The 23,321-nt window shown below is 50.1% G+C and overlaps 1 protein-coding gene across 2 annotated transcripts; it reads right to left on the bottom strand.

Moving 5' to 3' along the window:
• Positions 1–9,127: 9,127 nt before the first annotated feature.
• Positions 9,128–10,682, bottom strand: ANKRD9 (ankyrin repeat domain 9). Of its 2 annotated transcripts, XM_072338306.1 has the most exons (3): positions 10,551–10,682; positions 9,690–10,313; positions 9,128–9,614 (listed from the first exon to the last, which is right to left on the bottom strand). In XM_072338306.1, the coding sequence occupies exons 2-3, from the start codon at positions 10,260–10,262 to the stop codon at positions 9,384–9,386; spliced, it is 804 nt and encodes a 267-aa protein (XP_072194407.1). In that variant the 5' UTR covers positions 10,263–10,313; positions 10,551–10,682; the 3' UTR covers positions 9,128–9,383. The 2 variants fall into 2 exon arrangements, with proteins under 2 accessions (XP_072194407.1, XP_072194406.1); XM_072338305.1 differs by having other exon boundaries at positions 9,128–10,313.
• Between the last annotated feature and the right edge of the window lie 12,639 nt (positions 10,683–23,321).

Here is a 23,321-nt window from a genome sequence, read left to right as displayed (position 1 = left end):
CACTGGAAGTGATTGGTGAAATGCTTTGAAATAACGGGTTTACCACTGTTAATTCACTTTATAATTACTGTAATAATAATAATGCCAACCTTCTTAAATATTAACATTGATGCCAGAGGTACATGTGTAGGGGAGATCTCAGGCTTCAGTTCTAATTAGCTGCTTAACAGTATACTGTCAGCGTGAGATGTGCATTTAAAAGAACTGCGGTAGGAGTCTGAAATATTTGTCTGTGCTGAGAACAGATAAATTGAAGAGCTGAATCCTGTTGCTCTTAAAACCTGCTGACTTCTTTTCATCCTGTTCTTTGCCCGGTGTAGGGAACTTTCTCCCATCCTCCGTGCATAACTGCCTGATTATATGGTGCCCATACAAAACATTGCTGGGAGGAAAACACAGGGCTGTTCTGAGTGTTTTGTTTGTGACCTTTCCTTCCTTCCCATCTTGCTATTTTAATTGCTGTACACCAAGAGTACACCAAGAGGAATAGAGCTGCTCCTTCTCCTTACGCTCTGCTATTTGTGTAAATGGAAGTTAATGCCAGTGCAGTTTTGTAATACTTTTTGTGATACTTTTGGTCTTGTCCGTAGTCCTTTGCATCACTTTCCACCAGTGTTGGCTGTTTGCAATATCACAGCCTGCAATATGGTAGCATCTTAAACCTGATTTTAATAATAAACTTTTAAGATGGGAAGGGAAGTGTGTTTTATTTTTGTTTTTTAATGAGTACAAGAGCCCATGTTTTCTCAGGTGAGTTTTTCAAAGCATGCTGAACAAGGTGAGCTCAGCTTTCACTTAAAAGGCTCTGCTTCATTCAGTCCCTGAGTTCTGCTGTCATACCTGTAGGACCAGTTCTTATCAGGGTCTAAACACAGCCAGACAAGTAGGGAATGTTGGAACACTTTTCTTTCATATTTTGCCCTGTGTAAATCTACAGGGAAAGCTCTCACTACAATGGATGTGAATATGACTTTGGGAACATTATTAGTAGGATCAAAGGTATCACCAAATGATATCCCTAGAGGCAGCTCTGCTTGTGTTCAGCCAAAGGATGCTTTTGGAAGCCATCCCAGGCAGGAGAGTTTGTAAAGTAACTGCATCTACTTTGTTTGAAGTGATAGCCGCATACCAAATGTTTCTTCCTGGCAGTGACTCATAAAGTTTTGACATAGATGCCACTTGGGGTAGGGATATGGTTGTTTCAGGGGATGCTAAAGAGAATTATTCTGACCTACGGAAGAAGAGAACGAGGGAGAATCTTAATGGCAGGAAGTATGTCCTCATAATAGGGCTTTTTAGGCTCTGCTACTGTCTTTGATAGGAAATGGTGGCGGTTCCATTCTGTGAGTCATTTAGCACTGGATGAAGGGAAAGAACAATACTTGTAAGGATATCAAGGGGTGAGAACCACCCATCAGGCCATTTAATCTTTTCTTGCTTTGCTTGATGCTTTTTTTTTGTTGTTGTTTTTGTTTTTATGTGAATGGCATAATTCTGTTTTCCTTTCTAAATATTTGTGCCTTTTTCTTCTACTTGGTAGATGAGAGTGCTGTTAGCAGAAAGAGCTTTTGAAGGTGAAGAATATGCATGTCTCACATTGGTATCCATTTTGTCAGGCTCTAGGTGTTGGCTTCTATAATCCTTCCCAGAGGTTATCTTTCCATAAGTGGATGCTCATGTTTAGTATCAGCTTTTGTTGCCATCAGGCCTGAGCTTTGTCATGTTACCCTTTATTTTTTATTTTCTGTTTTGCACCGAAGTGAGCCATCCCATCATTCTCCACGTCTTCTTTGGGCAGCAGCACTCTCTGAAGCAATTTGTCTTTACCTGTAACTCAGGTAGAAGTTGAAGGTTTGCTACTGACAGACTTCCTGGCCTTGGAAGTGGTTTCCAAACACTCCTCAGAAAGGTGTAAACCTTGTTGGTGAGCAGGGTGGTGTGACTCATTAACCAGAAGGTCAGCTGGGTGTCAAGCTAGCAGTTTACAGCAAGGGTGTGTGCTTGAGGATAGCGTGACGGTCAGGGCAAGTACATTCTACAGTAACAGAGGAGTGAGCAACAAAGCAGTGTTTTCCCATTGCAGAGATTAGGAAGTTAGGAAAGCAGCCAAAAATGCCACAATCATCATGCTAGAGCTTAATGTTTTGAAAGGATATGGGTTCTCCATAGGTTCTGAGCTCAAGTCGTGCTCTCACAGCGCAGCCCATTAGCTGAACTAAAAGCCATTGGCTCAGCTGGCCAAATGGGCTTGTCTCTTACAGAGACCAGCTAACAAAGGTAGGGCACACATCTCTCTGCCACACTACAGTTAATGCCATCAGGGATACTTGTGGTGCTTGTAACATCACATTATAGGAGTGAAGGTTCAGCGTGTGTCTCATTGCAAAGGGTGTCTCCTACAGAGTCACTGCATCAGTGTCAGATGTGTGTCTGAGTAAAGCTTCATTGTAGCCTAAAATAACAAATGGAACTTGGTAAGGCCATAGTCTAACGCAGGGATGTGGTTGCATACTTCTCTCTGCTTTTGTTTTAGCAGGGAGCCTGCACAAGATTTGTTTGGTATCTGAGCAACCAGCTTCTAAAGCATCAAATACCAAACAGTAGGCAGGAAAGAGTTCTTTCGATTCTGGAACAAAAGACTTCCGAATCCCCTTGCAGCTCAATACCCAAGCTTTGGCACAGTGCACTACCATTTCTCCATGCATGAACTGCAAATGCTGAGAAGGTGAATGTGTGCAGATCAAGACTGCCAGCTGGGATCTGTCACCTCCTGAAGTGAATGTTCAGCGCTGTTTAGCATCCCCTAGAAAGCACAGCATTCTCCAAGCAACACTTTTCCCATGAGTTGGAGGTAGGAAGAGCCGAGTTCTGCATTACTCCTCCCTTTTGCCTGGCACTTTCTTGTAGAAAGTTACTGCCTCGCTGTCAGGGCAACAAAGCAATTTGCTCCTCCTTTCTTCACCTCCCATCATTCAGCAGGAGTAGAAATAGAACTGGAATTTAAAGTCTTGCTGTTAGAACAGAGCATGGAGAGTTGTGGCTCTTTTCTGCCCGCATAGGCTTAGCTGAGCAATAGGGAAAGATGTTTGTGTGACAGCTCTCTGACTTGTACAAGCAAAAATGTTGTTTGTAGGGACAGCATAGACAAGACTCTTGCAGAACAAGGACAAGACTGCTGGATTGACTGTGCAATTTGAAGATTACCAGCTACCACAGGGTGATTATTGAGCCAGAGACCTCTGGTGACAAACAGCATGTGCTGACATCACTTGAGGAAAAAGCTCCAGCTGAGGAGCTGGGATTGTAACTGCTTTGTGTACTCAGTACACTGGTAGGGAAGGAGATGTGATGCTTGATAGCTGTGAAGGCATAGTTGATACCATGTGGTTACAAAGGATGAGGGCCTCGGGTTTGGATGTTGTGGTGCTTAGCCCCATGATCTGCCTGGCTGTACAGAGCTCCAGCAGTACAGCTACTTCTCAAGTTCTCCATAGTTGGGCAGTACGTGCCCAACTGCAGCTGAAGTTTTGTCCTTGAAATATTCTATCCAATGAGTGAATCAGCAACTGACTCACTGGTCTTGCCTCTCAACAACTCCTTACCTCATGTCTGTCTCAGAGGGTGTTTTTCTGCCCAGGCGTTCTCAGTATAACCACATCCCCAGTGCTGCTGCTGAGTCAAACCTTGGTCATCTGAAGAAGGCAAACCTGACAGCATGCTGCTTTTTTCCTGTTAGCATGTTTCCCTTTCCAGCATTGGGAGTTCAGCGATGGTTCTCGTCACACTGCTGGGGCCAAGTGTTTGCTGCAGCTATTGCTGGCAGAGGTCTATCCATTGATCTCACCAGTTCCCTGCTGTCAAGTGAAGCCCTGTGGTGTTGTCAGTACCGTACCTTTCCTTAGCTCTGTGGTTCTTAAGGTCCTAGCATCACTCCTGCTGGGCAAGCTTGCAAATATTTGTCCTTGTCCTGTCTCCTTGCAGATGCAGTGGCTTCCCAGCCCTAAGACAAGCAGCCACTCAAGTCCTGCCTGTACAGTCATTAACAACAAACTGAAATAAGTTTGAGCTTTTCCATCCCTCTGCCTTGTCACTTTGAGTCACTAACTCATAGCTTCCTTGTTACAGGAGTGGGAGAAAGCATGGGAGCGCTAGCAGATGGTTTTGTAGGAAAGGACATTCAGAACTCGGCTGCTCAAGGGACTCGATTCTCTCGCTTACAGTGAGTTAGAAATTACTTACAATTTTAGGCTTTGTTCTAAAATTCTGCTTTGAATATTTGACACTGTGTTAAAAAATATAAATGTGAAGTGCTATAACATGTTTACTGTAACTTACACCATTAAAAGAGTTAACAGCAGGATGACAAAAGAACACCCCTGCATTGAAATAGTAATTACTACCATGGCTGGAACGAAGGGGCAGAGGGGCAGTTGTGGACAGGGAAGCTGTGTGAACAGAGAGCATGGGCATACTCAGTCTTCCAAATTGAACCAGTGTCTGAGGATGCTGCCTGGTCGCTGGTGTGTGAGAAGAGATGGGAGGATGGGCACTCTGCCGTTGGAGCCATTAGGCTGCAGGAGTTGAGCTGTGGTGCTGGGGCTGAGTCAGAGCCCAGTGGCTCCCCGGCACTCTCTTCAGAGCTGGAAGCTGCTGTCTGTTTGCAGAGATGCCTAGGAGTAATGGCCTCTCTCTTTCTTTGGCCTCCTTCCATTGCTTTTAGCAGAGGAGCCTAAGGGAAAGCTTGGCTGGCCTGGTTCCCTGCTCACCTCCCTGCTGGGATCTGGAGCTTTCTGTCCTCGTGTTGGCCCTGAATAGGGAGCATAGGGAAGGGCAGGTGAGCCCATGGTCCTGCCCAATGTCCCAACTATCTAGGTGTTTCATCATGACTCAGGGTGAGTTGCATCAGGCATGAATTTTGGGGCTGAAATGCTTCAGCTGAATTTCTTTTTGTAGCAGTGAACAATCTCTGTTGTTTTGGGTTTATTTTTATGAGTGTGTGCTTTTTTGTTTCCTTGTTTGCAAACTGTTGTATTTCTGTTTCCTGCTGTGACTGATGAAATGTGTTTTGCAAGAGAGGTCTGCTCCTTCTGTTCCCGTGCTGCTCATTGTGCATACCTGCTCGGTGGAAGGAGCAGGAATAAACCAGTGCAAGCTACAGCCTTGCAAAATTACAGACGTGCTTCTTGTATTTGACAGTGTATGATGGTTTGATGTGGCCCCAGCAAGGAACTGGCAGTTTATTTCATATACAGAGATGAAGGAGGGACCACTGGAGCCAGGTGTGAATTATCAGGGATTAACCTAGAGTGCTTTTGGCACCAACAAGTGATGGAAGTACTGCCACTAAGCAAGGTGTTAGGTCTGCAAGGACCCAAGGAACTTAGGAAGTTGGTCCGCAAGGATTTGCAGTTTAAAAATTAAGCACAAGGCTTGGGTGCCTTGTTTGTTTTGTTAGGGGCATTGGTCTGAAGATGGGTGATGCAATGCCCAATAATCTGCTGATGTCAATAGATATGTTACATTGCAAGTCAAAAACCTGTACAACTTGAATGCTAGACGTAGAATAAACAGGGATTAGGAAACAAACCTGGCACAACATCCCATTTCTTGCCACTGTCTTATGTGCCTTTGTACTGGGTTTTTGTCCTTCCTCCTTTCAGCTTCATTTTCAGAGCAGTCTGTAGCTGCAGCCCTGCCATAGCCATGGCTTCTGCATGCAGCTATCTGTGCTCAGCTTCCTGTTCTCCTTAACTTGATGCCTGTCTGGTTCAGTTTGCAGGAACTGTCCACACGGAGGAGCCTGTTCATTAACAGCCCTCTTTCTCTCTGAAACTGAAATGCTTGTCTATTTACAGCAGGTTCTCACTGTGCTGTGTTAAGTAGGTTCAGAGCGTGATATTCCATAGCTGTGCATCTTCATGAGGGGAGTTATTTTCAGGTGTGTAACACCTGTATCTTCTGCTGAGTGGAAGTTGCCTGCATCTGGCAGCGCTCCTACCAGCCTATGGCATGATCCTGCTTGTATGGCAGTACGGTACATCAGGGAGTTGTATTGAGGCAGATGTTACAGTAAGAGAGTTTTTTAAAGTATTTAAACCACCAGGTTTTGTGCTCAGATCAGTTTTTCTTAGTATGTTGTATAAAAGAAGACTGTCGAAGATTCTAAATCCACCTTCTAACCGAGTTGCACACAGTCAAAATAGACTTGAGCTCCTTTGGCAGGTGCTGGGCAAGCTAAGTGTTGTGACTCCTGAAATATTTAAAGGAGCTGCAGAGAGGAGTTGGTTGCAAAGAGTAAAAAAGCAAAGGTAACGCACTGCTTCTCTCCCGTTGCTTTCAGAATCAGACTATTTCAGGCCTTCTTAGCAAATAAAATCAGTTAGTACTAAAAGGTGGGTAGCAGAGAAATGTTCTTTTTCCAAAGTGTAACACGTGGGAATTATTTATTATCTTTCCTTGTTGTGTCATGATAGAAAGCCTGTCAGAGGAACTGGCTGTAACTAAGCTTTTCAGGAATGCTGGCTCTCTATACGGCTGTGTATGCATTTGAAAGCATTTCCCACAGATGAGCAAGATGCCTTCTGTGCCTACATTGATCTGTGAGGTCACACAGAAGAGTTTATGTCCTTACCCGTGGGCTCTTGTGGTGTTAGAACCTGGTGAATCTTCTTACCCACACTTTGTGGTCAGCTCTCTGACTCTAGCATAGGCTGAGTCCATCTGCAGAGATGTAACAACCATCCCAGTTAGCTTTATTAAGCTCCACAGTGGCGTTGCAACTGGCAGTAATTGGCAAAGGATAACAGCGGAATTGCCAAGAGACAAAGAACAGAATGGGCTGTGGAGCCTGACCCCGGGGTCCTGGTGGCTCAGGACCGGAGTGCTGGCAAGTCGCTGCGAGGAGAGCTGTTGCTGCTATTGCTTGCTCTGTGGCCAAACAGAGGGCTTCTGTTTCCAAAGCTGAGAAGCCCCAGCTTCTTTCCAAGCTGTGACTGTTTGAAAACAAACCTGGACCCAGCTGGGTGAGTGATCTGTGCAGTCACCGGTGTGGTTTGTCCACATTGCTAGATGAAGCATACCAGACACATTGGCAAGGCACACGTGGTGAGGTCTGTCACTGACCTTCAGCAGAGTAATCCCAGCATGGGCTCAGCAAGGCAGTGACAGGCTTGACTTCTGTCCTAGATTAACAGGAGGGGCACAGCAATTAGCTGACTTTGGACCCATTGCACTATATTGAGGGGGGAACCCATTCTGTTTGCTCAAGTAAATTAGTCTACTAAAGTGAATTACCTGAAGGCTGGTGGGAGGGATGCAGGGAGTCACAGGGGCAGGAAGCTTTGAGTTGTTCCATCAGTGGGCTCACAGTGAGCACAGGTAGGGCCAGCTCTACGTTACTTACACAATAGGATTTTTTTGAATAGAATTCAGGTGGTGGTAAGGTCACATGCTGCCCTGCTGCCGTGCTGTTCTGATATGCAATTAACCTCCTGGTTAAGAATCCAGAGCATCTTCCAGCACTCAGTTCAGCTAACCAACACCTTGTGTTGCAGTGTCTCATGATGCCTTTGTCAGCAGGGTTGGTAAACCTTTCCCAGCCCCAACATCCCTGCCTCCTCCCTGGCCTGCAGATACTTCCCATGTGCAAATTAGCACTTTTCATTGGTCTTGGTAGAGTTCCATAGCATTATTCCAAAAGCACCGGAGAAAATGTATTCCAATGACAAATTTAACAGCATGGATTGTTTTTGTTTTCATTAAGCTGCTGAGATAGGGATAAGTTCTTTGGGTTTTTGTATTTTATATCAGCAGCAAGGTAGCTGAAGAGAGCGTAATTAGAGCTGTTAGGTGCTTTCCAATGTGGGGCCTGAATTGCATGGTTTCCCAAGGAACACTTGCTCTCCTAGGAAACTTCAGTGCCATCAGTTTAAGAACAGCAATCTTCTTCCTTACATCTCACCTTTCAGAAGTATGGCTAATCTTTCAGTGTGCGTGCAGGATTTTTTAAGATGAAATACTGCTCTTCTGCTGAAGGAAGAATAACTTACAGCACCTCGCTCTGCAAGTTATTTATTAGAATAAATAAATGTGTGCTTTGAGCATGGCCTCGTAGCCCTCAGTGCATCAGTTCTGTGGTGATTCTGAAGGGAACCGCGCTGCTAAAATAGTTCAAGTGGCGAATTGCTCCTTGGCTACAACTTGAAGCATCAAAACAAAACCCTACAGCTTCACTGCTGCCTTCCAACAATAGGAGCAGTGCTGCAGCTTGAGGGCTCAGGAGATTTCCATCATGGAAGTGGTAGAGCCAGCACAGCTTGATCCCGCAGAGCAGGCAGGGGCAGTGCCAGTGTTACAGGAGCCAAGTGGCGTAGCTGCCCAGGATTGTGTAGAGTAAAGTTTGCAGAGCAATGAACTTAAGGCTGCACTCTTTGCTTGGGCCATCAGCTTTGCAGTAGGTCCTTCCCTCTAGAGGGGTTTTCTATCTGGAGCAGCTGTGAGGATGTTTTATGTGCCTTGGAGCATCTCATAAAGGACAAACCAAAGCCATTACCTCTTCCTGGAGGCAGGTACTGGGAGCGGGAATCTGCATGAAAAGCTGCCAAATTGCCACATCCAAGTAAATCCCTCTGATTGGGGCAGAGGTTGGCCCTCCTGCATGCCCCATGCCAGCCTCCTCATTGCCCTGAAGCGATGGCACTTCGCCCTGCAGCTGGCACAGAGGGCTCTCTGGTCCTGGCTCCTGTGGGGGCAGGAGCAGCTCCGGCCAGCTCTGCTCCTGCCCTCAGCACGGCTCTCCCCAAGGAACAGAAAGAACATTGCAAGGAAGCCAACTGCTATTTGTGCCTGTTTTAAGATACAATTGGCTCAGCTGCATATCCCTGCCAGCCTTGTTTAAGGAGGTTTTAATAGTATGTCTTCTTTCTGGTTTTGTGTACAAGATTAGGAAGTTTTCATCTGTGCCTTTAAAAAAAGCCCACATCCCTGCCAAGACGTATTAGGAGAGCTGCTAAAAAGGAGTCATCCTGTTCCAGGACTGCTCAGCTTATGTAACAGGGAAATCCTAACTAGCAGATACTCCCCCCGCGTGCTGTCGGCAGGCACGTGCCATTTCGGAGTTTTCAGCTGCTTGACTGATACTTTGCTGGTTTATTTAGACATATTTACAAACGTATTCTCCCCCATATCCATTTGTACAGCCTGTGTTAATGTTATTATAAAACATGGTACAGACCTCGCCTCACCACAAGGATCTTTAAATAAAACATATTGTAAAGTGCCAGATAACAATTGTTTTAAAAAAGACAGTTCCAATTAAAACAGGTTCTTGGCTGCCGGGATATTTCCAGCACAAGTCTTTCTGCCAGGTGAGCAGGAGCTCCCCTCTAGCTCTCCAGCTTCAAGTCCAAAGGCTTTAGGAAGTGCGGCAGAGGCAGATCGTCCAGAGCCTCGGGGAAGTGCTCGGGTGCAATGGTCCTGATCAAGACACGCATGGCTCCGACAAACAGCGACGGGGGAGCCAGGCCCACCAGGCACCGGAACCGGCTCTCCCCCAGCAAGTCCTGCCAGCGCTGCCGCTCGTCCAGCAGTTGTTGCTTCATGGAGAACCGCAGGTCCTGAGGCACGAAGAGGAAGAGGCAGTCGAGGCAGAGCAGCTTGGCGCGCATGTTGGCCGCCGGCGCTTGGCCTACCTGCTGCAGCAGGGTGTCCAGGGGGGTGTTCCCCGCGCTGTCACAAAGGCATGGTGAGGCGCCGTGCCCCAGCAGCAGCAGCAGGCACTCGGGCCGCACCAGCTCGCAGGCCAGGTGCAGGGCTGTCTTGCCCCCTTCCACGCGGCTGCAGCCCCGGCGGTCCAGGTGGGCAGCGCGCTCGGCCGGTGGGAAGGCCTGCACGGCCTTGAGGATGCGGAAGAGGATGCGGACACGGTTGTAGCGGACGGCCATGGCCAGGTGAGGGGCCGAGGCCTGGCAGCAGCTGAAGCTCGGGCTGGGCACGGCCAGCGCGCTCTGTGGGAACTTAGCTAGCAGGTGCCGGGCATAGGGCTGGTGGTCGTGCACCAGGGCGTACAGCAGCGCCTCGGAGGGCGAGTAGAGGCTCACCTTGCCCCCGTCCTCCCAGTGGAAGACCTCCATGGTCCGCATGTCCTCCAGGAACCAGACGGGCAGCAGGTCGCGCACGGCTTGGTAGAAGGCAAAGGACGATTTCTTGCACTGCTTCTGCGATTGGGCGCCCAGGCCGCCGACCCACCGCACGCTCCAAGGCATGGCGGGGGGCTTCCTCCCGGCCCGGCGAGCAGAGACCGCATCGGCACCGACCTGCGGGAGCGGAACGCCGTGAGCAGCCGGGCAGACGGGGCCACCTCTCCCGCACCCCTGAGAGCGGAACACCCCCCTCCCCGCCCCCCCCCCCCCGCGTCCCCGGTGCTCGGTAACCCGGCGTCTTCTCAGCCTCCCTCGTTCCCTCCGCCCCCCGCAGCGCGGCTCTCCCTCCCTCCCTCCCGCCGCCGCTTCCCGGCTCCGTTCCGGCTCCGTTCCGGCTCGGTTCCGGCTCACCTCGCCGCCGAGTTCCGTGCCGGCCGGTCGCGGAGGGGCCGGAGCGCGGCGCGGCGCCGCCGGGGCCTTTTATCCCCACCCAGCGCCCCGGGCGGTGAAGGTCGGTCAGGACCCGGGAACTGTCCATCCGCCGCCGATTGGCGGCCGCCCCGGCCCCCCGAGCGCCCATTGGCTGCCGGCGGAGGACGGGGCGCCGCACCGCCGCGTGCGTCACGGGAGGCAAAGTTCCAAGAAAGTTGGGAGGCCGCGCGGGGGGCGGGGCGGGATGCCGGGCTGAGCACGAACCGGCCGCGCGGAGCCGAGCCCCGCCGAGCGCATCGCAGCCCTGCCGGGTCCGCTGTGCGGCGGAGCGGCGCGATGTGCGCCTTGACGCGGCCTGCAGTGACGGAACATGACATCCCAGCGCGGTTTTAGCGTTACGGTGATGTGTTTGTGACGCGTGGACCCGCAAACACGGCTCGTTTGTTTGCAGCCTCCGCCTGGGTTTAATCACTTCGGATTAAGTAACTGATCTTATTACTTATCTGGCTATGAGACGGCTTATCGCAGGTTCCTTGGCACACGATGGGGACTACTCTGTCAGCACAGCCGCAGCGCTGCCTGGACCTCTGACGTGTCCTCCTGCAGCTCCTGCTCCTTTGCCCCCCTCCATCACACTGAGCCTTCCGTTCTGGAGCAAAGGCTCGTTGTGACCTCGCAGTACTTGAAGGGAGCGTATAAACAGGAGGGGGAACGGCTGTTTACCAGGGTGGACAGTGATAGGACAAGGGGGAATGGTTTGAACTGAGACAGGGGAGGTTCAGATTAGATACTAGGAGGAAGTTGTTCACTCAGAGGGTGGTGATGCGCTGGCACAGGTTGCCCAAGGAGGCTGTGGATGCTCCATCCATGGAGGCATTCAAGGCCAGGCTGGATGTGGCTCTGGGCAGCCTGGTCTGCTGGTTGGAGACCCCGCACACAGCAGGGGGTTGAAACTGGATGATCATTGTGGTCCTTTTCAGCCCAGGCTGTTCAATGATTCCTCCATCCAGCTGGCAGCACAAAGCTGGCACAAAGGGAAAGCTCTGCAACGGGTGCTGTGCATTACCTGCAGTTCTCACAAGGAACATATTGGCCATTAATGGGCACAACTGTGGGTGTCATTAGGGCAATATCAGAATAGCCAATGTGAACAATGGTGTTGAACGTAGTTAATGTTTAGCACTGCTCTTGAGCAGGAGATAAAGAAAGGGCGATTAATGCATCCTTCAGTTCTGAGCGGGCTGAACCATACGGGTGTCAGGCTTACTGAGCTCGTCTGGTGCTGGATGTTTACCAGTTTCCCTTGTTGCAGGCAGGCTGAGGACCAAAGTTCAGCAGCATTTGGACACAGCCCCCAGGCCGCGGTGCCGGAGCTGCAGGTTTGCTTTAAGCCCACGGAGGCTTTGTGAACAAATCAGGTTGGTGGGGAGCTGCTGGGCTGCGGTGCCCTTGCTGTGTGTCCTTCTCCTACTGTAGGTGTATGGATGCCCTCCCAGCAGCATCCCCTCTGCAGAACATCCCCTCTGCTGGTCCTCCTCCTGGTTGCCTGTGTTTGTGTCATGGCTGAGACCAATGTGGCCCCACTGCTGACCCTGAGCCCCTACCAAGAGTATCAACCATGGCTCCCTCCCTCAGCCTTAAGTCTCCTCCTCGCTCCTGTGTGCTGCTCTGCTTCCTGGCTCAGCTCAGTATGTATCATTGCTACAGAGCTCTGAAGCCCCATAATCCTGGTCCAGTTGCTTTCTCTTCAGTAGGATGGGGTCGGCTCCTTCCTGACCCACAGTGTGATAGAAAATCTGCACTGGGAACAGCAGGGTGAGCAAGCCTTCTCTTATTACCTTCATTTCCTGGCTGCCACTGAGCTGATGCAACACCCTTCCAAAAACCTGCATCCTTGGGATGCAGAGACACTTGGGAACCCAGCACAGCTCAAAGCCTCCTGTGCTGGCCAGGACATGGCTCTTGCAGCCATGGAGTGAAGGCCATGCCATGAAGGCAGGCTGCTCCCAGACATCAGCCTGTCTGGGTGGGGGTTCTTCAGCAGAACCCAGATTTTAGGCTTTGAAACCCATTATTTGTAACCAGCCTGAGGAGGAGATGGTCCTCCATGTCTGTCTGCAGTCTCAGGCCCTCAGGGGTGATCAAAGGCCATGGGTGTCCTTTTTGGCTGGGTCAGTGACTACTTGTTGAGCCTTGATTTGTCACCTGTGATAAGTGAGCCACATTCATCCTTTCTGAAACCAGCACAGAACCACAGCTAAGACTGAATCCAACCCAGTCTGCTACAGGAGGGGGGGGGTTAAAAGCGTGCCTGTCCCTTAGAAGACCAAAAAGGCTGGGTGCCTTTCGGGGGAGCTCTGTTGTATAAGGGAGTGGGGTCCATGGGCTCCTGGCATCCACCAATGGCTGTGGCCTTCAGCTTGATATTGCTTGTTAAAAATATTGTCCCAGCTGTATTAATACGACCAGACTGGATTGCATCTGAGCTGAACATTGTGAGCCTAAGGCAGGACATAAATATAGAATCAAAACAGCCTGACATAAGAGTCATCTGTCCTCTTCTGTGCGAGAAGTGAAGGGGAAGGAGGACAAGAGCGTTCTGGGGTGGTTCTGGGGCACTTCCAGGCATTGCCCTGAGCCTTGGTCAGCCCTGCTCAGGGTCCTGGGGCACAAGCTACCCTGGCATGCCCCTGGTCAGTGTCTGTGCCACAGGACTGTGCACTCAGCACATTTTTATCCTGGGGTTACATTTGCCTAGACAAAGTCTGCAATCATGAATGACTATTTGTTTGATGTGTTTGCCTAACAGGATTACCCTTATCGTAATGATAGAGCAGCCCGGCCTTGGCACAGCTAAAGCCAAGGGCTGGGGGGAGGGATGGTCGAGCTCCTGCCTCCCTTGCCCCAAATGCAGCCTGACTCTGCTACCTTGGCAGCAGCCAGCTGGTGCTTTGCTGGCATTTAGTGCTCTGCTTTTGAAAAGAGCACCCATGGTGTGTGGTGCTGCCTGCTGACATGGTCTCTGCACCTGAAAAAGTAGGAGAAATATTAAAAGGTTGGAAAAAGGATGCGACGTTTTGCAATGAGGACACCTGCCCTATGGGGAATCGCTCCAAGTGAGAACCTGACTGAACTCAGGGTGAATATGTGGCCCTCTGGTTCCTTGGGAACTGAGCTGTAGGGATTGGACCAGTAAGTTCCTTGCTTTCTGCACTGCACACCATGAACCTGCCTAAAACCATTGCAAAAGCATCTGTTTGTATAAGTGTGATTATTCAGATGTGCTGATTTGAAAGGCTCAAGGCAGGCCTAGGCCAGGCCCTTCCCAGCAGCAGTGAGCAGGACCTGCTGATGCCCACTCCTGCTCCTGGCTGGGGACCCTCTTGCTTTCACCACTGTTCTCCCTGCTTGGAGCCAGCCTGCCCCCACCACGTCCAGCTGCTATTTGCAGAAGCCGAACCCACCGCCTGCTTCTTGCTGGTTCCCAAACAAGCAGGATCCTCTATTTATAATGTGCTATAATTGGCTCAGATGAAAATTGTGGTTATCAGGCTGCCGGGGCCCTCAGGGACGCTGATGCTGCAGGGTATGGAGGTCTGCAGTGTGAGCTGTGTGCTCACAGACCCCCGCTTTCCGGAGCACCCTCTGTTTGTCAGGGCTGTGTGGATCTGCTTTTCTAGATGAGGTTTGGTGGCACTGAGGAACTGCAGAGCCAGGAAGAGAGAAATCTTCCCACTGCTCCCTAGAGATGCTTTACACCAAACCCATCATTTCTAAGGCAAGGCTTTTACAGCAGGGATGTGAGCAGGGCTTTGCAGCTCCAAAACGACCCGCTCCATCACCAGGCCTGAGCTGCTTGGGTTCACTACATTTGATGTAGCATCTCTTTGGTCTTGATGGGCGTGTGGCCATCTGCAGCCCATGAGGGATCTGGCTGTTGGGACTGAAATTGCCCCAACCTCATAGCTGGGCACAGGATGAGGTGCTGGGGTCTGGGAAAAGGCTGTGGCTCTCCCACTTAGAAGCAGGTCCATGTGTCGTCGTGCTCACCCCATGCTCACCCCAGGCCTGCATTTGGGCTGCTGTTGCTGTCTAAATCCTTCTGCAGTTAAGAACTGTAAAACATGACGGATATATGGCCAAGCAGGAGGATTTAAAAAGAAAATAGTGGATGCTTTGCATATCTTTGAGGGCTTATTTTTATTCCCATTTGTTCGTTCTCTCAGCTCTTGGCTGCCATCGGGTTTGCAGAAATAACAAAGGGGGAGGTGAGGGAAAGGCCAGCGCTCCGGGGGGCTCCTCCTGTTGGTGGAGGAGGCTGCAGGCAGCTCCAGCAGCACCTGTGGGCTCCATCATGCTCATCGGAACAGGAAATCTGCTTCCTTCATGTTTGAAAAAGAGGATTGATTTATCAGCCAAAAGCCCTTTTGCTGTGAAGTGCTGCTCAAAAGAAATCTTTCTTCCCCTTTCATTCCATAAGAACGCACTCAGAAGTCTCCTAGCAGTGCCTGGGGCTGCTCTGCTGCCAAGAAATCCCCCGGCTCTGTTGATTAAGCCTCCGTGATATTTCCGGTTTCTCTGTAATTGTTTTCTAATGAAATTTTCAAATCCAAGTATAATCAGGAGGTTGGACCGCAGAGAGCTCACAGCAGGGCTCCTCGTTCGGGTCTTTCTCTTCCTAAATCAGTGGCTGTCTTCTGTGCGGAGATGAGAAGGCAATTTTCTGTGTGTAAAGACGTCCACAGTCCAGGTGGCAATGTCTTTTACCTGCAGGGTTCTGCACTGCCATCGTTCTATGCAGCTCTCCATTGCTTTTGCCACTGAAATGATCGTTGCTGTCTGATCAGATTTGCCTGTTTGTTTGTCTTTCTGTGGGTTAGTGAATGGCTGAGGGATTATGGAGTGCTTCTCCCTGCCAGAATTCCCCGGTGCTTTTGCATATGCATGTTAGAGAGAGGCTGTTGTGGAATGCTGCGCTGTGCCCTGAATTTAGCCACGAGCTCACACTCCCAGGTACTGCTTGCACTCCGTGGCATCCTTTGCTTCCTGCTGTGCCTCCAGCCCAGAAAACAGAAACATAAGAGAGCTAAAATGGTTATGTAAAGAGGAGATGAAATGGGCGACAAAACCAAAATAGCTATAAACAGGAGCCCGGTATAAATAGCGAGCTGAGAAACACCCGAGCCCGGCTGCTGCATGGCAGAAAGGTCGGCTCCGCTCCCTGCCCTGCCCTGTGACCCCGAGCGGTGCTGCTGGGGCACACGTGGGGGCTGCGGCACCTGGGCACGGTCTCGGGCTTCTTCCTTATAAACGTCCCAGCAATGGGATGGGGCAGGAAAGGTTGTGAAGCTGAGTTCTGTACGGTTCCAGGGGTGGAATTTTGTGCCAGCAACAGAACTTCCCAGAGTTTCATGTGGCTCACGCAAAGGCAGGCTGCTCTTGCAACCCATGTGCTTTATGGAGCAGAAACAAACTACAGATTGGCCAGCGTTCAAGCACCTTTCTCTGTTGTCCTTGTGATGTGTCAGATAAGGGTTCAAGGTCTTTGGTTGCTTGCATAGAATAAAAGCAGCTTTTCTTAAGTTGCTGCTGGCATCCGTGGGCTCTGAGCGCTGCTCTGTTGTTCTGATCCTGGTAAGTAAGACAAGAGAATTGGAAGGGGGGTACTGTGTGTGTGCTGTGTGGTAGGGCCCCAGCAGATCCCAGCATGTGCCTGTGGCTGTGCCCATGCTGCTGTGCTCTGTGGGGTCGTGGCCGAGTGGGGAGATGGAGACAGCAGGCTGCTCTCCTGTGGTCGTGCCCAGGGCGATGTCATGTTCTGGGGTCTCAAATAAATAGATGCTCTAATCTGCACTCTACTGCAAAATAATCATTTTAGTTATCCTACTCCAAACGCTGGATTTTTTCCCTGCCTTTTTAATATATGTAAGGTTCATCTTCTTAAGCTATTTGCAACCAGGATAACCAGCAGCTCGCTTTCGTTAAGTGGGGATCACGCTGTAACCACCAGCGCTCCTCCAGCGGAGCTTCCTCCTGACGTCTGCTCCAACCTGCCTTGCTGCAGGAGCAGCGCATCAGCAGCAGAAGGTTACCCCCTGCAGTAAATGGAAGGCTACTGCAGGTGTAGCACGAGCCGGGTTGCATTCATTGGTGTGGATTTTCATGCTAAAGAAAAAACAAAGGCAGGAAAAGAATGGCTTGCTCCGCTAGAATGCAATGGCTCCTGTGCTGCCCTGCCTCGTCCCCGTCATACTGTGTAAGAATTTGGTCCTCCAACACATGCAGACCCCTGACCACTCAGTGGGATGCTGGCACGGCCCAGTCTGTGTATTCTCATGCAAAATCCAACAAATTCAGCATTTTCACGAACTTGGCTTAATCAGGGCTTTCAATCTTCTCCTTCATTGCCTTCTAATATACCCTCCTAACAATTAACTCCGGGTGCTGGGAGAACGCCAAATGCAGGCTAAAAGACTTGGTTTTTCTTTCCCATAATTAAATGTCATGTTCACTGCTGTCTCTCCCACTTTATTAAGTATCCGGGCATGGTCTAACGCACCCGTTGGTGGATTTCCATAGGGTCTGTTTGGAGCCCACCTCCTGCTCATCTAACGTGGAGCAGACGCGGGGCCCTAACAGGGAGGAAGCAGCTTTCTAATGCTATCCTGGGACAAACAAGCTCGCAAAACCTCTCCCCTGTCTCCAGATGTTCTGTGCCAAATACGTTTTGTGCCACCAGGTGCTGTGACAAGGCATGGTGGGAGGGGACAGCTGGTGGGGCAAGCTGAGATGGGGCTGTTGCTCCCCAGGTCTCTGAGCCCAAAGGCACCTCATCTCCTATGGGGCGACCCGCCTGGGGGATGTTCTGCCGCCGCCTTCCCCACCTCCTCCCGCATCTCTCTTTGCTTTGGATAAACAACCCTGAAAAGGGAGCCTTTGTTTCCAGCCGCATCAGGGGAATGGCTCCTAGTGGCACCGATAACCCTGTTTGCAAACAAGAGGACAGGCCTGACTACAAACAGGAGGCTCACAATGAATTGTTTCTCTTGTTTTCGGCACTTTGCCGTGTGAGATGTGTGACCGACATGCGAGGAGCCTGAGCGTTGGCCTGCCTGGGAACTAGCCCTTGGTGATAGTGGGGTCCTCCCATTTTGTGCATGTCTGTGTCTGGGCCACAGACACCACTGCTATGTTTGTCCGCAGGTGGCCAATAGCTGTGGGTTTTCTTTGTCCTTGGAGTGCCTGCTGATGACCTGAAAATCATAGAATCATCGGATCATGAAGGTTGAAAAAGACTTCCAAGCTCACTCAGTCCAACCATCCTCCCATCCTACCATGCCCATTGAGCACGTCCTTCAGTGCCACATCCTCACACACCTCTGGGGACGGTGACTCCCCACCTCCCCGGGCAGCCTGTGTCAATGCATCACCACTCTCTGAGAGGAGAATTCTCCAATATCCAACTGGTGGACAGAAGTGCCACGTGCATCTGCACGGCGGTGTTGGGACAGCTGACACACAGAGGGGTTGGCTGACATGGGCTTCAGGTTTGCATAACATCTGGGAGAGGACAGTAAGTCCAGTGCGAGGAAAAGCAACGCTCAGCAAACTCAGGCTGGGGTGTGTGTGCTTTTATTTCTACCCCTGGCTGAAAACTGTTGGCTAAAATGCAACTAAAAAGCACTGCTGTTATTTTTTCAGCCTGTTCAAACTGCCATGAAAAATACGACCATTCTGTTCTTTTATAACCTCTTATAAGCCCTCATTTTTAGCTTGCACTCCCCAGATCCCATAAAATAAATGGGCAGAAACGCCATAAAAATGAACAGAATCCTCAAACATGGCCAGTTCATATTCCAAGCGTCTTATTAAATGCTTATTAAAAACAAAACAGTCCCTCTCCTTACATAAATTTGTGATTGTTTAGAAATCTGTAATTAATTATAAACTATTGGAAACAGCTTCACAGTGGAACGACCCCGTAGAAACAGAGCTTTGCACTGGGATGGCAGCTGACTGCACTGAAGGATGAGAGCTCAGCAGATGTGAGGTACCTGCATTATGAACATGATCAGAAACATTTTGCCTAGAAGACTTGTAGGTTTCTAGGAATAAAACAACCCCAACCACTCAAGTCAGAGTTCACTTGTTCCACGTGTTTGGCTTTAACCAATACACAAATACATACCCCCACATGCTTTCAGTTCTCACAGAGCCATCTCCTCTCTCCTATCCCAAAATCTCATGTGCTCTTTGCAGTGGCAGGCTGAGAACAGCACTCTGGAGCAGATCTGCAGGAGCAGAGCCAGCCCCAGACAGGCTGGCATGACCTCAGCTGCTCTGAATGTGAACTGCACCCATCTAGGCCAGGGCTGGAACGTGCCTTTGGGAGGAGAGCTGGACAGAAGCAGTTTGTGGTACCAGCCTGATGTGGCCAAGAGAACTGTGGTTGCAGACACCCAATTGCTCATCGAGCTGCAAAGGGCCTGAAGCCAACGGGTTTGATACCAGCACGTTTGTATGGAGTAATCCCATGTCAGTCCTTAAGGTGATAAATTGGAAGTGAAATCAAGATTTTTCTCACCGCTGGATTTTATTCAGCCTTTCCAGATGGCCGAATGCCACATACACTGAAGCTGTTTTGATAGCCTCGTTCATCCTGAACAGCTGAGGGCTTTCTGAACATCAATCCTGTACCCTGCAGGCCGATCAGGCAGCATCAGAGCACCACAAAGATGTTTCAGTGGGCATCTCAGAACCCTCCAACCCAGGCTGTAAGCACCGGTGCTATCTCACATCAGCCTTCTTATTCTAGCATGGATTTTCCCCAGCAGGACGATGGCGTATGAAACAGCTCCCAGTGAGGTGAGCACAGGGCTGGGCTCTGCTGTTGGGGGCCAACAAACTTGGCTAGAGAAGCGGCGTAATTTGCTGGGCAGCGCTCAGCTGGGTGGCACGGCTTTGGGGCCTATGGAACCAGTGGTGGGGGATGTTTCCCAAAGTTCAGCCCCCAGGGGGACTGCACAGAGGCTGTCACAGGATGTGTGACTCATACTTAATGGGACTGAGCTGGTTTTGTCATTGTTGCTGCCTCAAATGGCTTGGGAAAGTTTCCCTGGGAGAGACCCCACTGTCGCCAGCCCTGTTGCTGCTGTAGGCTTCAGGAGGCTCCTCCTGGGCAGGGCTGTGGGGTCAGGGCTGCGTGCATCCTCCCTGCTGGCTCCAGTGGGTATTGTCTCCTGAGGCAGAAGGCACACATGCACTATTCTGGGGACCTTCTGCCACTGGGGCTGCCAGTAAGAACCAAGAGCACACAGTCTCCAGAAGGGCTCCCTAGGTTTCCCCAACAGAGATAGCCATAGTGGCAAGAAACCAAGGAGAGCTTCTCTGCCTGTTTGCTAGGGAAGGAGACATCCCGGGCAGTGATGTGAAATTGGATCTGTGTTGTTCTATGGCACAGGTCTCACTTTACTTGCCTGTTTCCAACACACTGAGCAGGCAGCTGTGTCTCATACCGGGCTCGTCCCTGAAGCCAGCAGCTTTCATGCTGATCTGAGCACACGGATGGGTAACAGCCTCTGAGGCCCTCCAGGCACTTACCCCTTACACATCTCTTCTGTCCCTTGTGAAACAAAGCGAGAGGAAACGTAAGGAAAGCGGCCACCCCCTGCTGTAAGGCAGCCCTTTGCCTGAGCAGCTCCGATGGAAATGAAGTGTCATTCCTCCCCAGAAAAACAGCAGAGAGCTCGCTGCAGAGCTTCAAGGTATGGGGAGAGAAGGGAATCAAGTGACAACGATGACAGCATCCGTCACAAGCTGAGTCAATCAGCAGACGCCCTGCTTGCATTTCTTTACACTCAGTAAGGGCTGAATTTTTCTTGTTCCATTCCTGTTGGGTGCTCACATCACATACAATGCTTCACAAATGCAGATTCCTGCCTCGTGTGTATAAAGTGAGGAGAATGGTTTCAGCGCAGCTGGTTCTTGTAAAGCTGTTCTGGCTTTAAGTATTCAAGGATCCTTTCTGAGCCCCAGGACCTCCATTCCCAGTGTTTAAAAGCTTGGCTTTCATTTTAAATTCTACTCCAGCTCTCAACTTTTAGCTTATAATTTTGCCCCAGAAAACATAGAAATTAGAAGACATTTCCCACAAAGAGTATTTTTTATATCACTTGTGGGGTTTTTTTTTGTTAACATCAGATAATTCGATCCTATCTTGGAGCACTGGAATCACAGCTGATAGTATCAAAAAGAACATTCATAGTAACATCCGTGTTAAACAAACGGCACATAGAAAGCTGACATTAAAATCTCTCGAAGAATAAGTAACAACCCATGACATGAGGAAGAACAGGAGGCAGCAGTGTCACCCAGCAGGGATTTTTTGGAGGGCTGAGCAGTGCCTGTAAGGAGTGTTCATCCATCCTGAAGGATGAAGGTGGGTTCCCACCTTCCTGTAAGAGCCTCGGCTGAGGCTGGCAAAGCTTCTAAAGGTTGGAGAAGCAGCGCCTGGGTGATGCCTATGAGCTGTGGAGCTCTGTGCACCTTAATGACAGTGAGTGCAGTGTGGGCTGCTTCCCCCTGTGGGAGAACCCGCCTATCTGAGTTATTCTGAACTGGGACCTGTGGAGCTGGGCTGCTGGGGGATGTTTGGGTGAGGGAAGGTGTGTTTGCAGCAGATGGACCCAGGGAACACCTCCCACAGTGACAAGTGGGTGCTCCTGTGCTGCTGGCACTGCTTGCTGTAGGGACCAGTGCTGGCTGCGCTGAGTCGGGAGCGGCTGTTGCTCTCAGAAGGATTGTCTTGCTGCTTTAGGTGCATTGCTTTTAGGCTGATGTGTGGCTGATCTGGCCCTTCCAACAACAGCTGAATGCTAACAGCTGAAGGCTTAACAGTAATATGCTTAGTGTAATAAGATTTATTATTTTAAATGCCTGATTAAGTGCCCTGGGGGCTGGAATCCTCCCTCTTGCTGGGGCACTGATAAGGGCCCTGATACAGGTGAGTTCATTCCTCCTCCAGCAGATAATGGTGTTTTATGCTTTTTGTGTGTGTGCAAAAAGGTGTTTTGCTCTGTGCCTGTCACCCTCTGCTCTTGGTGCTGCTGTTGGTTGCACCAGGGGCTCCTCTGAGGTGAGTTCTGCCCTTTGAGCTGCACAGCTATAGTTGATTGATTCATCCAGCCTCAGATTTGGGCTTTACCTGAGGCAGCTGTAACGTAGAGCTGTGAGGACACAGCCTTGGGCATCCCAACAGCACCACTTGTGTGGGGAGCGGTTCTGCCAGGCACCTGGGCACTGTGGGCATTGTGGAACCATCCTTATGCACGAGGTAAGTGCGTGATGCCCTCAAGGTAAGGGAACAGGCCATTGCTCTGAGGTGGGAAGGAAAACGCGCTTCCAGCCCCTGTGAGTTCCCAGACAAAATCTAAATGTCATATTGGTGATAAAAACGCTGTACTTCATGCCTGCAACTGTGTGCTCAAACTGTACAGAGAGCTGGAACAGAAATTGAGAAGGAAATTTAATATTCACATTCAACCGGTGATTCCCTTAAGGGAAACTTCCTCAACTTGTCTGGTTCCCCGAGGAGATGGTATGCCCACAGAACTCATTTTGCGAGTAATGATCGGATGAAATGAGGTTCTATCCATGGCTTAGGAGACCTAAGTAGGCGCTAGTTGGATTCATGTAAAAGTTTTCATGAGCAATAATGGAAAAGTGTCTTTGGAAACTTTTCATTGGATAAAATGAATTGAAACAGAAAAGCGTTTTCCTTCTCAACTTGTGGAGTTGATAAATGATAGAATCACAGAATCATTAAGATTGGAAAAGGCCTCAGAGGTCACCCAGTCCAACCCATCTCACCATGCCTGCTGAGCACGTCACTCAGGGCCACATCTCTGCAGTTCTTGAACACCTCCATGGATGGTGACCTGCCACAACTCTGGGCAGCCTGTGCTGCGTTGCTGTTCTTGACTGTGCCCTCTGAGGCTCGTACTGAAGGGAATGCTTCTCCTTTCCATGGTCTTTGCCCCTTCCTGTCAGATCTCCCACAGGAGCTGATTTAAGTTCTCACGTCATGAGAGATGTAGGAAAGTTGCCTGTTGTCTTGGAAACGCAGGCAGCTACTTTGGGGAAAGAGGATTGCCAAGGGCAAGCAGGAAGGCAACCGGTGTGTTCCATATTCAGAGTCAGTGTCCCAAACAGCCAATGTCTGCACATGCCTGCTGAACTCCTGCTCTGTCTGGGGCCTCTTAAAAGTTTTGCTCTCTGAATATTTGGAGGTAAGTGCTGTCACTATTCAGCACTACTAGAGAGAAGGTTAGGGATGACTTGTTATTAGCATGTGATGGAAAATGCACCGATTTTCTCCAATGTGCTCTGCCCTGAGCAGCAGAGGAGCATGTGGAGTGTTGGAGTGGGTGAAGGAGATGGGAGAAGTTGGTCCTCATGTGGAAGTGGGTGTGAATCCCAGCAGGCTCCGGTCAATGTCTGAGCCTGGATGAGTTTCCCTTTAGCAAATGCTCATGATGGGTTACTCTGTGTTGCAGCCATCATTTGGTGAGAGCCATCCAGTGTCCAAAACTGCACAGGAAAAGATTTTTTGAACAGAATTGTTAAATGGCATCTGGAGTAAGGCCTGTAAGAGGACCAAAGTCTTCTGTCTGGGGCCATCTCTCCAAAGCTAAATGGGATATTGCCCCCAGCTCCCAGTGTAGCCAGTGATCTCTTGGGAGGTCGAGGCCT

The sequence above is a fragment of the Excalfactoria chinensis genome, chromosome 5 (genome assembly GCF_039878825.1).
Source record: "Excalfactoria chinensis isolate bCotChi1 chromosome 5, bCotChi1.hap2, whole genome shotgun sequence".
Lineage (NCBI taxonomy): Eukaryota > Metazoa > Chordata > Aves > Galliformes > Phasianidae > Excalfactoria > Excalfactoria chinensis.
This window is presented reverse-complemented; position numbering and strand designations above follow the sequence as displayed.

Excerpts from the sequence above, each read along its gene's own strand:
- ANKRD9 (XM_072338305.1), bottom strand. The coding sequence starts at position 10,262 with ATGCCTTGGAGCGTGCGGTGGGTCGGCGGCCTGGGCGCCCAATCGCAG.